Source organism: Plectropomus leopardus, chromosome 13 (genome assembly GCF_026936395.1).
Source record: "Plectropomus leopardus strain MGB_pleo_1.0 chromosome 13, ASM2693639v1, whole genome shotgun sequence".
Taxonomy (NCBI): domain Eukaryota; kingdom Metazoa; phylum Chordata; class Actinopteri; order Perciformes; family Serranidae; genus Plectropomus; species Plectropomus leopardus.
Genome location: NC_142188.1, coordinates 24224219 through 24241891, shown reverse-complemented (window position 1 = coordinate 24241891; position 17673 = coordinate 24224219). Strand labels below are relative to the sequence as shown.

Genomic DNA, 17673 nt, shown 5'->3' with positions numbered 1-17673 from the left:
CTCTGGCCTTGACCTTAAATGTAGCTGGGAGCAAATGAATGATTCAGTCATTTAAAAATATCCATCGTGGGTACCATCACATATTATCATTGGTTCAATATGTGAACCAGTTTAAGTCACTTTGAAAGCTCTCAGAGGTCAGCAATCTCAGAAAACTTTACCTTTGTAAGATTTTTTTAAAATGTGTAATTTAATAAAATATAAATGAAAACCAAATAAAAAATACGAATTCCAAAAGTAAGATTTCAATTCAGCTGAATCATCACAAAGACTGAAATCAATAAAGGCGCACAAACACAGCAGCATCTATTTTCAGTGAGGAGTAGGGCTGGGTGATATGGCCTAAAAATAAAATCTCCATTTTTTTTTACACCAAACCTGATTTATGATTTTAATCTTTTTTTTTCCTTTTCCTTCTTTAAAACAAACTACAAATGACAAAGAAATGACTCAAAACAAATGTTGCTTTTGATTTTAGCAGTAAAAATTAAAGGCAAACTGAATTTCCCATTTTGGGTTAAAGTAAACAAACTTGTCTTTAACACTAAAGGCTGCAGTAAATTCACAAAACATATTTACATGAATTCATTCGTATCATATCTTTGGAAATATGCAGCACAGCTGTATCAGTAACTGCTTTCGGTGTTTCTACATCACCTGCACTCGTCTATATTAGTTACGCTGAGGGTTTAGAGAACAGCAGAACTTCTTCTACAGCTGCCAACAGCCCGCCATCACTCCAACTTAGAGAATGAGTGAAATCAAAGCATGGAGTTGGGCTGAGGGCACCAGGCCCCCAAATCACTAAATCAGCCCCTGATAACAAGGAGGAGAGCAGCAGAGAGCAGCTGGGTGAGAGGTCTGTCACTGCGCTGCTGTCAGTCTGCTCTGATAGATTTATCGATCAGCTGTGTCATCAGCCAGGTGTGATTGATTTTATTAGGCACAAATAGTAAAATTAATCACTTGGGCTCAGTTACTTTGGTTCAGGCAGTAATGTGCGGCACGAGCTGCGCTCTAGTATCCAAATACGCGCACACGCACGGGGGGTCTCTAGTCTCGTTAACGCTGTTAGGAAACACTGCAGATTTTTAGCGGTGTCCTGTCATACGGGACACAGCGGGAAAACGCTTCCACTAATGTCGGCTGCTTTTTACCAGCTGTCTGTGGGCTGACGCGGTCTCGTGCATCTCAGAGTGAGACACATTGTCCCCCTGGACTGCTGCCTCTGTTTGAGATGTTGAAACAAAGTGTTTAGTTGCAACAGCCTTTAAATAAACTTTGCAGCGGACTGTGGTGTGTTCGAGATCTGACACCGCAAAACCGAAACCAGTTCCGAATGAATGACCAGACTGTCTTTTTTTGGGGAACGTATGGCGGAGGCGAAAATCGAGATTTTCATTCTTAAAAATCGCCCTAAACCCACAAATTCGAATTAATCGATAAAATCGATTTATCGCCCAGTCCAAGGGGAGGTTTTAAAAAAAAATATAGCAATAAATAACATTAATGAAATATCTATTGGAGTGCTCACCCAGTGATAAATAATCCAAAGCTTGCAGAGGATGAGGGAGACAGTGAGTGAGCCATGTCGCTCCTCACACAAAAGCTATTCTGTTTAGCTCTCAAACAGAACTCAAATGCTGTGGGTGGAGACAATCAATCTCGTCAACCTAGAGAGAGAAAAAACCGTTAGAAGCTTTCATTATTGTGATGGACTTAAATCGGCTCTAGGAAAGCCACTTCATAGGTCTGTGCTGTTTATCAAATCAGAAAAGCATTTGCATCGCATTTTCCCTACACTTGTAGCTGTTTGGAAGGAAAATTAGTTGAGGCACCGGCTCGCCCTGGATTATCAAGAATTTGACATTTTTTGACGAATAGATGTATTTTCAGAAAAGCCCGCGATTCAATCCGAAAGTCACGTAATTAATTGAACTGCAGCTGTCAAGAGCAAGAGCTTCGGTAAGTCAAAAGAGCTGTCTGGGACAGATAGCCTCTGTCCACCACAGCAGCTGAGGAGAGACTCAACAGTATTAACACAAGCAGCAGATAATACAGGATTTAGGCTGGTGCCCTGTATTTCAAACCTAACTCACAATCAAACGCCAGCCACGTCCATAGCAACCAGCTAGCGTGAGTGCTCAGTCAAGGTTCCTTAAAAGAAACCACGTGGCAGCAATTGTGTAATACCTTGCATCAGCCGGTGCGCTTCACAGGCAGCACTATTCAGCACGGAGTTGCAAAAGTATCGCTTGCCTTGAAGAATAAACACATGGATCTGATGCAACAGGAGAAGGCTTAAGATAATATATACCGAGGATAATGATGGCTCAGTGTGTTGTAATGGTGTGTTAGGTGTGTGTGTGTGTGCATAGAGTAAATGTTTGGGATCCTAGATAAGACATTCAGTCCAGTGCAGAGCTTTTGTCATTCACATCTTGATTTTCAGTTACACTCATGTGCTCAATAGATGGTGCTGCTTATCTCTAGAGAAAAGTCCTTCTCTTCCCCCTTACATCAAACATGTTCAGTTAAAAAAAAAAAAAGATGCCACAGGGAGATGTCAATTTTTGTTTTAGAAGACAGACAAGTCTACAGGTTATCTTTTTTGTATTTAATAGATGCAAAGAAGTTCGCAACTGCAGCACAGTGTCTATGTATAAATATCATAACTGAATCACCCTAACACAATATAGATTTGAAGAGCTGTACTGAATCTGAACCAGATGGAAACGCAGTCTGGGATAAACCAAAACATCAACAGAGTATTCATATACAGCCGAGCATAAACAAGCATGAGCACTACTTTGCATATAATGCCGGCGTGTTACATAACAAGTAGACAATTGAGTTGCAGAGGTCTTTTCTACAGGATTGGCACTCTTGGCGGCTTAATGATCAAGGATCCCAAAATCACACATCATACACTCGAGAGAGATGTCTTATTTTAAACAGGGACTTTAGAAAAAAAGAAAACGCACAGGATTCAAGCGGCTTTAGATAAACAATTTTCATCTGGTGACAGAACATAAAAAAATACATTTATATGCAGTGTAGTACACATCAAAAGGAAGGCTTTTAAGCTTTGTTGCCGTCTTGCCATTTTTCATTTTCAAAAAGCAAACGAATGCAAGAAGTTTCTTTCTTAATGTATTTCTTCCACTGACTGCACTGCTACAGTTGGATACAAAAATTGGTGGTGTGTGTTTTGTCGAGCAACACTTGAAGGATGCCGTCAAGCACACAAAAGAGAAAGGCAACATTTGGGGGCTCCTTCTCTGTCTCATAGCTGCTGAATGCAGTTAACGCTGTCTACCAGAATTCAACAGTTGAGTTTGATTATTAATTGTGACTCATTAAATAGTTTGTGGATGTAACATATCAGAGTGTGTTGAGCTTTTTGGGAATATGTCTATCTGAATTAGTGAAGAGTCATTTCGTGGGCTGGTTTTGTGATTGTTGTGGCCTAAAATGCCTGATTACACAGCAGCTTATCTTAAAAAAATTGATACAATGTGTAATGTTCTTAGGCTTTTTTTCTATCATGACATAGGATGTCAGTCAGTCAGTCATTTTCTGCAACCGCTTGTCCACGTAAGAGTCGCGGGGGGGCTGGAGCCAATCCCAGCTGTCATTGGGCAGAAGGCGGGGTACACCCTGGACAGATCGCCAGACTATGACATAGGATGCACATCCTGAAATAATGCATTTTCAGAGCCAATTTTGACATAAAATAAGGGTACATGAGTTTGCGTTATGGTACTGTTCGCTCCCAACGCCCCAAATGGCTCGACGCAGTCATTAAGCCCGTTACTAAACATTATGTCAGCCATCTGATGACAACAGTTATCCCTGTCACTGTGTGTGACTGGTGTAACAGTAGTCTTCAGATAAACAGAGAGAGATCAGGCAAAGAGGGGGCTCAGTGATCAAATCACTGGAAATCAATGGATAAAATTGCAAGGTTGCAAAGAATTCACAAGAACGAGCTGAATTTGTGCTAATTGTTGCTACGCCACATTGCAAAATCCTGGAGGGACTGAGTGAATTAGCAAAGCTTCTGTGAGTTGTGTAGCATTGAAAAGTGGACGAGGTCAGTGGTTCTGGCTGGAGTGTGGCTCAGTGCTGGACTCTGCCGCAGCTTCAGCCTCACGATGCATGTGGCTGAGCTGTTTGATGAGGCTCTCTAGTTGAGGGTTTCCCCCAAGCTCCCTGATGAGGCGGTAGGCCTCTGCCTCCAGGTCCCGCAGAGTCTGACGGGTGTAGGCGAACGATCCTACCTTCTCCAGGTAGTCCACACAGTATCGTTTGACGTCCACGTTCTCTGTGCGCTGCCTCAGGATGTTCTGCACCTGCGTGCTTTCTGGATGCGACCATATAGCATGAATGGCAGGAAAGGAGAACTTGCCTTCGGTAAGGTCTTCACAGAAGCTCTTGTTCTCACTGTACTCACAAGAGCTCAGGTTGCCGTAGTCATCGCGGATCTGAAAGAAGAGGCCCAGTGTGTCCAGGAGAGGTTTCAGGTCCTGTTTCCAATCTGAGAAGAGCTGCATGAGGCCCACAGCCAGACCAAACAGTCCTCCAGTTTTCTGCAGCACCATGTTGCGGTACTCCTGCTCAGTGGGACAGGTGTAGGTGTCCCTCCAGTGGATGTCCAGGCCCTGACCTCTGTGCAGCTCCAGCAGCTGCCGAGTAAACACTCGGACAGCCTCAGGATGCTCCAAGGTCAGCACCTTCTCCAACCCCAGGAAGTAGACGTAGTTGGCTGAGTTGATGACGGAGGGGATGCCATAGATGCTATGAGCCACAGGGAATCCTCGCCGCAGCTTGGAGCTGTCCTCAATGTCATCTATGAGCAAACTGGCATTGTGCAGCATCTCAGTCACCTCGATGATCACCTGAACATGAAGCAAGCAAATTTCATTATACACAATAACATTATGCAGAAATTAACAATACATATCTTATCAATTTTTCCATTTCATATTAATTCATGTTTTTATGTTTAGTCACACTAACTTTCAATAACTATTTTAATGATGCTTGTGCTGAGAAAACCTCCTTTCCCTACTCCTGACTGTCAACACAGATGGTAACAAGTTGTCAAGGGATCTGTGTAAATTATGTATTACAACTTGTATACAGCAGAGGGTGCCATGGTTACACTCTTGCCTGCACTGCTTCAGTAAGAGTCTTTGTCAGCAGACAAAATTGTTGTTGCTCAAACAAACCAGGCAGTCAGTCAGAGAGAATGAAGAGTTCAGCAAAGATAAACTCCAGACTGGAGTAGTTTCAGATCCACAAGGTTAAGAAATAACAGGTAACACTGCAGGGCTTAGAGCACTTTAACCTCCTCTAGAGAGAGAATAAAGTAGACAGAGTACTTATCCTTTGCCATAAACGACAAGTGTGACATGTTCCAAATAGAGTATGACCCCCAAGGGCTATGTAGACAATGGACAAATTAGCAAACAGCAATGTTTAACATCTTCTATCCATCAAGAGGATGTCATTTTTGATAACCTAAACTGTCTTTCTTTCATGTCCTTGTTTGACACAAAACAGCCTCGGTTGCCATCAGGTGTCTGCTGTCTTGAACTGGCCATGCAGCCTGCTGGAGTGCTCTGCTGATTTAAAAGACAAGTGGTGTGGCCTGGTAATGAAAGCTGTTTGTATGGGGCTGGGGAGCACAAAGAGAGGCTCAGTGGGTCAGGCAGATGGCCAAGGCTGGGCCAGTTGAGCAGTTTATCCGGCAAACACAACCTTTCCCTCGGCAGGGTCCCGACACTCGCTCACCCTGCAACCTCAGTGAGCCACTCACAAGAGAAGGGGGGAGTGTGGGTAAAGCTACAATGAATGCACACATGAAGGAGAAAATGGAATATTACGGAGCCAAAAACATACTCAAGGATTCAAAAGGTTTACTGCGAACAGACTGCCGTCTCTGTGAATTACAATTCCCTGTCAGGATAAAGGAACAAGGGCTCAATCAAGAAGACACGATTTGAAGACGCAGATAACAACAGCAGTTATCAAAGCCAGACATAAGCACCAACAATTCAAGTTTTGGACTTTGAGTGTCTGCAAGGAAACAAATTAGTCAGACTGTCGCTGTGTAATTCTGCCGTTTAAGTGCCAAGTGCCTTCAGTGCTCCGCAAGACTTCATTGATTATCACCAGAGGTTACTGATGCAGGAACTCGCTCTGTTTGCCAAAGCAACAATCAGTGATCCATTAAGAATGCAGGGACTCCTTCACTACAAACACATGCACTCCAGTCCATATATTGTAGGGAAATAACTCTGAAACATACAAGTCAATGCACACATAAGCCTGGTGGTGGTTAGCACCTAAAGTAATCCCTCTGAGTCATCCTGCAGGACTGATGAAGTCTGGCCAAGGTTTTAACATGATCATCCCACATGATCACACACCACGCCTACTGCATTGTGTCATTCAAAAATGCTTCCTCATTCATCTGGAAAAGCAGTCTCAATGTGCAAATATGACTTGAATTGTTTTACCTTTGTAATGTGTCCTTGAGTGCTGAGAAAAGCGCTTATAAATAAAATGTATTATTATTAGTAAATATGGCAGATGTCCTTACAAATTTGTGTAAAATGCTCAGGAAGCCTCTGTATAATCTTAATCTGGGATTTATGCTTTGTGTGGTTTTTAAATATTGTTTGCTGATGCTGTGTCCCCACAGTTTGTCTTCATCAATTGTCTTGCATTTTGTTTGATGCAGTGTGGTGAAGTCAGAGACAATTTTAAACAATGTAGATAATGGAGTCTGTAAATTTTAAACTAACATTCAATGCAGGGTTTTTCTGCATTTTTTTTTTACATTATGTGGAGAGTCACTGCACCAGAGACAAACAGCACCTTCACAGTCATCATAAAACAACAACAATACAACAATAAAACACTATGCAGCCAGGTATACCTCAAACAACATATAGACTCATACAAAAGTAATCATAACTTATTACCCACTAGAAACGTGTAGCAGTGTATTTTTCAGCAGAGAATGTGCCATCTTTATTTTCTTCATATTATCTGTGTTTGGGATGTTTATGGTTGTGTACACCTACAGCTCTCAGGTGAGGTCGGGGCTTTTAAGAAGGTAGCAACCAGGTTCCAGACAATAAGCAGCTAGCATCAAAGAGAAACAAATGAAGTGAAACACAAAACTAGAGTGAAGCGACTGCCCCGAGAATGAGTTCTAAAACCTGGAAGTGAGTTAGCATTTAAGCACAGCCAATGGGATTTTTCCAATGGAAAATTCCCATTGGCTTTTTGATGAGTGAAGTAGGGCGATGCTAATTTCCATGGAAGCAACTACATTGTAGTCACTCTGCCTCACTCATGTTAACTACAGGAAGCTCTACACCGGAGGCATTTACAGAAAAACTTCATCCCTCGAGCACTCTCTCTGGGGTTGGCTTTTACTTTCACTTTCACTGGCGACCATGTTTACAAACAGTAATGACAATCCTGCATAGTATACCTTTAAATAAAACTAACATACAGGGAAAAGAGCAGAGGAGCCATTTTAGCAATGTCATATATTTAATGAGTGTGGCTATTGTTAAAGTTGTCATGAACTAATTAAATTTATCATGAGCTGAGTTATGTCTGGCAAATGACTGCAGTGAAACTAGTTCCTTGGAAAAACCCTACAAAAGTAAAACAAATATACTGTCTAACCTGATCCTGGCTTTACTGTTGTACAATCTGCTGCTGTCACAACTTATCTGCTCCATGTAACGATAACCCTCTAACACACTACAGGCTGTATCCAGACATCTGACCTGTCTATAACTTGTATTATCATCCAGAAGTTCTGAGTTGCTCCATATATCATGTTTGATATGCTAACCTGCAACCCACTGCCTTGTTATTTTCTCATGGAGGCAGCTACATTATAGTCACTTTGCATCACTCATATTAAAAACTACAAGAAGCTCTATGCCTGAGGCATTCCCCTGAATGACACATTTTCAAAGTAGAAGACAGAAGACAATATATAAAAGTTAACCTCTCTACACTGTCGCAGAGAGCAGAGCACAGTCAGCTAAAGGTCGTGAAGCAACTGATGTGTACAGAGGGAATTTCCCAAACCTCCACAACCTGTTATGTACTACAGCGTAGAGAAGCACATATGGGGGTTTGATAAAAAATTCATTGCGAAAATGAATGAGACAGTGTGCCACTGTCACTGCCTCCATCTATCTGAAGGCACGGTTGTTTCCATGGCGGCGACTTCTTGGCAGCAGTGTGCTAATGATGACGAGAGGAGTGCTCTCAGTCTGCATGATGGGTTCAGCAGGAGTTTACAGAGCTGCTACATGGAGCGAGCAAAGGGGAGACCAAGGGAGTCACAGGGGGAGAGAGTTCTTTGATATGCCAAACATGGAAATCCTGTCTAAAGTGGAATTATCAGGAGAACAAAAGGCGATTTGAGTACAATCTACATATGAATGTCGGCCATATGATCTGCCAGCCTGCCACACATCAAAATCAGATCAAACATAAAAACTCTACAGTAACGTGTCACTGTAGCCTCGAGGAGAGGATGTGCTTCTGAATTGGAAATGTCAGCAATTCAGTCAAGAAACGTAGCGAGATGTGATGTGAAAATATTAAAAAATGAATATTGAGTCGCTCCTTTGCAAATTGAATTAATTCATCTGAAGACATGCAACCCACTGTAATAGCAGCAGTGTGAAGGGTATGATTAAATAAATCTCTACTGATGCAAAATGTGAGATGGATGCTGTAGCAGGAGGAGGGCTGACATGACAGGATTGATTTATTATATTCAATAATTCCTCAGAAGATACTGACAACTTTATTACTCACAACATACACCTAGTTTTTTATACAGATGCCTAAAACCAGTCAGCACATCACATTGGGGGAGGACTTTAATTGTGCACTGGAAGATAAAAATGACCACAGGAGACATCAGCGCGACCTCTGAGCTTCACAGCAGAACTAGGATTCCTCTGCTTGGGGAGGGGGTTATAAAACATTCAGGACAAAGGGAAACCTGTTGAACGGCAAACTTAATGAGACCTGACAGGCACAGCACTTAGCATTCTGCACTGCAAAAGGCATGTAGATTCAGAAAAGTACAGTCTCCACATTTTTATTACCTGACAAAGGGCCAGTATTCAGCCACTACAATGTTAATGCTGTCAGTATAATAAGGTCAACGGCCTGTTCTCTTCAAGTGAACAGTAGCGAGGGCCCTGCTCAATAAAACTAATAAATCCTAAATGGCTAATTAGAAAGTAATCTGACTGAAGAAAAGCAGGAATGCCAATCAGCCCGCGATCTGTGCACGCTCTTCAATATGTCTGTAGCAATCTAATCAGGCAGCATCCAAGAATGTGTTACGACAACACTGAAATGGATGAGTGGGGGCGTAGGTTTGTGACTTGAATCATGCTAATCCTTTGCTCACAGTGGTGATCGGGAACACATGAAGCTGAAAAAGCAGTCGTCTCACACAGTGGGTAGAGCCATATACACATATACAAATATTCCCATCTCACTACTATTTACTGCACCATCTGGGGTATACTGTAAAGTTAAACAATGACCTACACATTTTCATTCAAAAAGCAGAAACTACTATCATCATCCCACTTCCAAAATAATGTGTTAAAAGCATTTTATCATGCAATATTAGCACACAGTGAACTAAAAATTGTGGTGACTAGCCCCATTATGTTCCCTGAATACCCATGAATTACAAACAGCAGCTATTGCAACTGATGATCTTTCAAGATTATTTTTAACCAAATTTGAGACTGACTTTTGGACAAGCCACCTTCCAAGCTCTGCAGGTTAAGTATTAAATTAAGTAGTGTATATGTTGTCCCTTGCAGAGCTAGGCTTTATATACATATATGGGTATTACAGTGAGTTCGGTCAATCCACATTTTTCCAACACGTAGGTGCAAGTTTTAAGTTAAAAGACAGCATTAGGTTCAACAGCAGGTTTAACAATTTGTTACATTATGTGGATCTTTAACACACAAGAGCTTGCATCACTTGGACAAAAACAAAGTAAAGAAAGTATGGAAAATGATGAAAATGATGGAAAAAGTTTATGGCAATTAAGACCTCACAAATTCAAGTTTAAGACTGTTTAATGAGTTTTAAGGTCTCATATTTATAAAATTGAATTGAAGATTTTAAAACCTTTAATGGACCGGATAGACATCCTACAAAAAAATACACAGTATAATTTTGTTTGTAGTTATTACTATCAATTAGAGCTGCAACTAATGATTATTTTGATAATCGATTAATCGGTCGATTATTTTTTTGATTAAGCGGTGAATCGTATTTAAAACAATTAAAATAGAAATAATAATAAAATAAGCATTTTTTTCTCCCATCCCTTTGTTCAAAAACAGATTATCATTGACAACTGTACAAAAAGTGCAGTGAATAAACAGGCGGTTGCTTGAACATCCCTGAGCTGTCAAAATAATATTAAATTAGAAATAATAAATAACTACAATATCAAACATGAAACAAATCAAAAACTAAATGTTGACAGCTTTTACAACATACCGTTACGTTTTCTTACCTGCCATTGAGCTCTCCTCCTCCTCACTTTCGCTTTCGTTTTAGATGCTGCGTCATAATCGTCGTGCTTGCATGCCGTGTCGTGTAACTTTTGCATATTTTGCAGCTAACGCACTTCATTGTTTTGCATAACGTGAAGTGCTCCCAAACTTTTGTTTTCATACAAAACGTTGTCTCTGCCGCCGCCATGCCTCTTCAAAACACCGGTTTCTCCCATCGGCATTTGTGTAAACAGTCCCGCGACACAGCCAGTGACGTATTTTAGCGATTCGTTGTTGAAGCCCTATTATCAATATAGTGTTTTCCTTTTTAAGTCAACCTTAAAAGTGCAAATCTACTGTAACTCAAGGACACTGAACGCAAGTACCCGAACAGCAGATAGCAGCTGATATGAATGAAAATACTGTGATGTGAATTCAGTAAATTAGGCCGTACTCATTTTGGCAAAAGAACTTTTGCTAAATCTAAACTGATTAATTTTAAAACCATTTTACACATTATTTGCACTTGTGGCTTGGCACCTTCCCAACCCAAAACATAAAATTCTTTTAGGTATTGACATGTTAAACTGTCAAAAAACACCAATATTATAAAACACTCAAAATACAACAATCAGCATATTTTGAAAGCCTTTGATGACTGTGTTATGTTTCTGCTAAATTGTTACCAACAATGGCATTGTAAGCTTGCATTGTTTAACTTTTCTTTTAACTTCCTTTTAAACATAATTGTGAGACGTGCTCTTTATGATATTGTTAAATAAAGGTGTTATTAATATGCCACCACTGAGCTACTTGAAAGGTCTGAGTCATGAGACACCTTGAAATGAAACAGTAGATGTAACAGCGACCCTGTCAGTGAGCACCTTTTCAGAAATGAAGAATAGAGAGCAAACAGTATTATGAATACATTCACAGAGGGAAAGACGTCATCAGTGTCAAAGCCTGAATGATACGTCATGATTTAGAAAAGAAAATACATCAATCGCCCAATCAGTGATTCTCTTTAAACAATACTAACTACAGGTATTTCCACATATTTCATTGGTTAAAGCCTGTATTTTTATGCAAATTGTACCTTCATCATTAAGTGCTGTTCTTGAAATGGGGTCTGAGTCATAAAAATGGTCTGGTGTAGAAATATGAACACAACAAAAGATATTGTTAGTCTCATCAGCTTAAGTATAAACCCACAAAGCCTGCGATGTGAGATGTGGGCGGCAATTCAGAGGTTTGAAAATGGGTAAATCTTCTGAGCCTTAAAGCAGTCAAACCTCACAATCAATCGCCTCTTAAAAACAGTTAATTGCCTGACAAAATGCAACACAAACAGGGTCACTGGTAAAAAGAAATCCACAACAAATAACTGTATGAAGAAGTCTGCAGGTCTACAGAACTTTTTTCCATATTTTAGCTTATTGTATTAATTTTAGGCCCCACATCTTAACTGTGTGGTTCAGTCTTAAATGTGTTTGCAACAGCGAGTAACAATTTTCAGAAAAGAAAGAAATCAGACCACACTGTGCACAACCTGCTCTGCACCAAACCACAGACAAACTTGTCTACCAGGTAATGAGACATCAAGCAAACTTTAAATTCAGATATTTGTCTCAGCAGTTGATAAAGACCAAACCTAATCTAATGATAATTATGGTCCATGTCTGCTGGATGTTTAAATGAACATGTTAGCTGATCAACTTGTTTTAGAGTTCTTCTGTCCCCTTGGTTGAATGCAGCGTTAGTATTTGGCTATAATTATGGTGAGTTTCCACACCATTTATATGTGCAAACAAAATGCATCCACCTTCAACAATTCATGAAATTAGCAGTAAGAAAAAGCCTCAGATCATCAAACAAATATAGACAGGGGTAATTGTCCTGTTTTTGAAAGCATTGCCCACATTTTCCATTTTATTCCATTTGATCTTCAGCTGCATTAACGACCTCCTGTAATAAATCATGGATGCTCTAAGCTCCACATCCAAGCATTACATTTACATTCAGTTAGGAGCAACTCAGCTGACAGAACACTCTGGTTGCATTACAAAATAAATTGCCTACTCAGAATGAGCGCGGCATGATTTCACCTTCCTGGACCTGTCTACGACAATAAACATCAGATGACTCTGAATGTTAAGAGGCTTGAAATGGCCGATTACTCACCTGCAGTTTGTCCTCTGGGACATTGAGCCAGTGGTTAAAGGCTTGGGATAGTTTTGTCCTCACCTGTTTTCCTGAGAAAAGAGCAGACAAGAAAAGTTCAGGTTGTAATAGGCAAAGACATGCCGGCTGTAGTATGCAAAGGAAAAGACAGGATTTAAGCAAATCCTTCACAATGACTTCTGTTGCAAATCATTTGCTCATTCTACTTTACTTATATAGCATTTTTTCTTTGGGTCATTATGTCACTGATATTTGAGAATGGACAATAGGTTTACATTAACACAGCTGGTGGGTGGTAACCACATACATTAAACCAAGGTTTAAAGGAAAACTACATTGTTTCTCTGGAATTGTATTTTATAGGATTCCTTGTGAAAAATAAATTGTTTGAATAACTGATTTATTTTAGAGCCTTTGTTTTATTGTAATAATTCCAGCCAATATAGCAGGCAGAGGTTGGACGAGTCATTGTTCTGCAAGTCACAGGTAAGTCTCAAGTCTATGCAACTACAGCAAGTCCCAAGTCAAGACTGACAATTCCCAAGTCCTAAACTTTGAGTTTCAAGTCCCAAACAAGCCATAAGGCACTCTTCACTAAATCTAATGCCATTTTAACAACAAATGTATAATGTATTAAATTTACAGATATCCGGAATACATTTTCATTTGTATTAATTTGTTAAAACAAGTTTGCTGACTAATTTTTAACCTGCAAACTTTACATACCACAATTCATTTTTCTTTCACCGTAGTTTTTGTCAGTGAGTAAAATTATCTTTGGTATTTATTTATTTTATTTTTTTTTACAACTGGCTCTCAGTAACATGATATCAGTTCTTCAAGGTTCTCTCTTGCTACTTGACTGGATGCTCTCAGACTGGATCTGGGTAAAAAGTGTCAACTTGTTGGGAACGATTATAAGTATCGTTAGTTGATTCTGGAAGTTTCTGGAAATAATTTTAAAAAACGGGGTATCAACTCTCAAGTCAAAAGGCTCAAGTCCAGGTGAAGTCACGAGTCATTGGTGCTAAAATCCAAGTCGAGCCTTTTTTGATTTTGTCAAATCAATAGTAAAATCAAAAACTTTGTGCCTGAAGTCTGACTTGATTCAAAGTCATATGACTGGAGTCCACACCTCTGATAACTAGAAAGCACAACACTGATATCACCCTCACTGTTGTGGACAGAGTTCTGCAAGAAACAATGAGAGTAAAAGAGCCTCGCACAAATTAAAATATTTCAATCCCACCTATCACAAGCAGCTATCTAAAGGTCTAAATAAAGATAAACTCTCTTTTTTTATACTTGCAGAGCCAATTCTCAGGTAAACTTGCAGGTCAGCCTTAGCACACAACTCTGTTTAGGCAACAGCAAAGGCAGGATGTGACTCAAGTAACTTTGAAATGGAAAGAAAAAGATGAGAAGAAATGTCCTTTGGCTGGTCTAAATTGAAGCACAGGAAGTTTTCTATTTGTTCAGCAGCAAGGTTTAAGGCTTGTTTTTCTTTGACCCCATTGGATTCTGTTGTAAAGCCGTTTCCAGCTGAGTGCTCACATCCACAATAGTAACAGGAGAGAGTACAATTTCAGGAGAGGGTACAATTTTATATAAACTTATATTCATGTCCACCAAATCTATGAGAAAACATCACATACTTCAAACACAGAAATTTTCCTTTAATGAGAATGTTTGCTGTAAGACCTTATAATGATCTCAACTTGAGGGCCTGAATGACAGTGACACTGCAAAAGAGGAAACATCCCGACTAACTGAGGCCCATAGGACTTGTCCTATTTACCAAAAATGAAATTCTGGTGTCAGGACAGTCCCTTCTCCACTGACAGAGAGTGACCAATCAAAGTTGAAGGAACAAAGTCTGTCGCCTCAAGAGCAGCTAAGGAAGTGCTTGGTCAAATTAGCCAAAAAAAAAAATTTAAAAAAAAATACATGAACAGAACTATGCAAAGCTTGCTGATTTTTGGGTATTGAAATTCTATTTTCTTTTACCATTTTATTACCATTTGGAGTCATCAATGTGTGAATCACAGCCCCACATATAACCAATGTGACAAATTCTGCAGTGAAACATTAAAATGAAAAAAGAAAAAGGAAAAAAAAAGAAAAATGTAATTCAGGTCTGAATAACAGAACATTTTTAACATAGTGAGGCCATATGCTGCTGCCAAAATACAGATTTGTAGCTTGAATATTATGTAAGTCAGTCATTTTGTTTCAAATGCACCATGTCAAACAAATAGTTTGCTTAAAAACTAACTGTATATGTCACAGTGGATGAATTTAAAGCCATTTCAGTTTAAGTCTACTTTGCCACTGCAGTAACATACCCATACACAAATGAATTAAGGAGCAACTCCTAATAATACAAAGCTAGGTGTTAACGTTGACCGACAAGATGAACTCTCATCCAATGCCACATGCAGTTTATGTCTGCTGTGTGTACACTACAGCCTTTCATCATGTTCATCATTTTAGGCATTTTGCTGATGCTATGATCCAGTGTGACGAACAGAAAATGAACAGGTCAGGGCTCAGTGTCGCTCTACAATGCATCAGCAGTCTATGCTTTAGCTGCATGTCCGCATGCATCCATACATGTCTCTTCCACCACTCTGCAGTCACTGACATGTAGAAACACTCACCTGGTAGCTGCAACAAGTACTTGTATGGTTCAAGCAGAATTCTCTCAGAAGGGGCTTCTGAGTCACCATCCATTGCTCCAAGTTTACACAAATCTATGATGGAGGACAAGAAACAAAATAAGTAAAATAATAATGGTGATATTATTGAGCTCTAAAAGTTAAATAGCTAAGTGCAAGTCCACAATTACACACGATTAAACATAAATATTGAAGTGGTGTCTGTGCTGTGTTCATGATGGGCTACTTGTTATTTTTCAGTACCAAACATAAAGTTGGCTCTAAACTGACAGAGCAGGAAGTGTTGAGTAGACAGAAATGTAGTTTACGAAATTGCAGAAAGAAGTGTGTTGACGTGACAGGAACAACATCAGACTTGAAGGACATCTTAGTGTAACTGACATAAGAAACATGACTGCAACATGCTGCAACACATTTAACAGCAGAATACACAGAAACTGTGGGTATGAGCAACAATTTTACTCTTTAGCAGTACTTTTTATTAAATAAGCACATAACTGAGACACAAATGCAATAAGAAAACAATGCAGAGCTGTTGTTTGAATCACTTTACTCATCTAAACCAAAGAAGAAAATTAGAACAGAGCCTGTCAGAACCTTTACAGCCAAAAAAGGCTCAGAGAAATCAAAATAAAGATTTTCATGATGTGTCAGACGCATGTACAGAGCCAGTAAATCCCCTGGTGTATGGTGACACACTGATCACATGACTGGGTTTAAGTTAAAACAATTACAGTACTGTTGAATCACACAAACTAGTGATGTAGCAATAAAAATAGAAAAGGTTGGGTTGTCTGTGACAGCTAGGAATCATCATCAGAAAAATCCCTTACAATTCACAAAAGATGACAGTTTAGACTTAATTTCCCAAAAGGCCCAAGCTAAATCATTTACATCTGGTCACATCATTAACACTAAAATAATCTCAACCTAAAATAAAAAAGTGTGAAAACAATTTAAGGGCACTAAAAAAATGACTTAAAAAATGACAATTCACTGCAAGTCAGCTTGTGATTGCATACTGATGGCAAGGTTCACATTATAACCAAATTATCAGACTGCCAAAACATTTTCTTAAAGTGACTCATTGCTGGATTTCAGTTCCACCAAGTGACAATGCAACATCACATTAAGAAGAGCGGATCTCTCCCCACGTAATATCATTTACTGAGTCATCATTGCTTTTAAAAAGCTGACATCCTAAGATGTAGAGAATTGCTAGTGTAATAGGAACTGTACTATCTTACATATCCCTGCAACTGGTAATGGAGTATACAACACTTTGCGTTATTGATGTAAAGTCTTAAACAAATATGACATAAAAAGACATTTTTATCCCCATGTTGTCTACAATAAGTGCCTAAATGGAATTAACATAAGTTTCATTTCAGAGTAAAGTTTCATTTCAGAGTAAAACCATTACTCCGTTCAATTATTCAATACTTGTTCTTTGAAATGTTATCATATTGGGTTAGAAGCAAAAAACCAATGTAAAATATTGAAACTTATGTTGTTGTTTTTTTTAGGAATAAGTTTGTGAAAAGTTACGTTTTAGCAACAACTTTCCCTTCATATTGACAATGCCCTTCCCTTACGATGGCACTTAAACAACATTAATTAATGTTTAATTAAACAGTGACAAATTACTCATACACTGGGGAGCTTTAAAACTAAAATGCTGCTGTTACATTTATAAAATCTCCTTTTTTTTTTACAGTGTTCTCGACTCCACCCACCTTGGCTGCCTCCTGTCAGTCTGCTGACTTGCCTCCTGTATTCCCGTTAGCCACACTGCTAGATAGCTAGCATTAGCATGCTAACATAAACGCGCCAGTAAACCACCGTTGGGCATTTCTTTCTTTCTTTTTCGAAAGAAAGGCGTCCACTCAAACGCTGGTCGACTAAGGCACACGATATGACAGTTACATCCACACTCTCATTTCATTTTTGGTCCGCGTGTTACTGGCTAACACACCACATGCTATGCTAGGCTAGTGCCGCTTTTGCTACGCATTGTACAGACAGTTTTCGAGACAGGCTGGTGATGATGAGCTACATATATATGCTTCGGAGTCGTTACAGAGCACGCGCAGAGTAGGTGGGGAATGTAACATGGGTGCCTCGCGCATTGTGTGTTGCAGTTACATTTCTACATTGCCCGGTGAAAGCTTCCGGCGTGTGAAGAAATGAGAATAACATACATACGCTAATATCGGGATAGT

General features: G+C 39.5%; 1 protein-coding gene across 1 annotated transcript; it reads right to left on the bottom strand.

Moving 5' to 3' along the window:
- Window positions 1-2602: 2602 nt before the first annotated feature.
- ggps1 (geranylgeranyl diphosphate synthase 1) lies at window positions 2603-17625 on the bottom strand. The gene is made up of 4 exons (XM_042502080.2): window positions 17188-17625; window positions 15434-15526; window positions 12774-12844; window positions 2603-4901 (listed from the first exon to the last, which is right to left on the bottom strand). Exons 2-4 carry the CDS (start codon window positions 15504-15506, stop codon window positions 4098-4100), a joined length of 948 nt encoding a protein of 315 aa, XP_042358014.1. The 5' UTR covers window positions 15507-15526; window positions 17188-17625; the 3' UTR covers window positions 2603-4097.
- Between the last annotated feature and the right edge of the window lie 48 nt (window positions 17626-17673).

Bases quoted from the DNA above. Each gene is read 5' to 3' on its own strand.
- ggps1 (XM_042502080.2), bottom strand. From the start codon at position 15,506: ATGGATGGTGACTCAGAAGCCCCTTCTGAGAGAATTCTGCTTGAACCA. The intron at 12,845-15,433 runs GTGAGTGTTTCT...CTCTTTTCTCAG, and splicing joins GTACTTGTTGCAGCTACCAG to GAAAACAGGTGAGGACAAAA. The intron at 4,902-12,773 runs GTGAGTAATCGG...CTTCATGTTCAG, and splicing joins TCCCAGAGGACAAACTGCAG to GTGATCATCGAGGTGACTGA.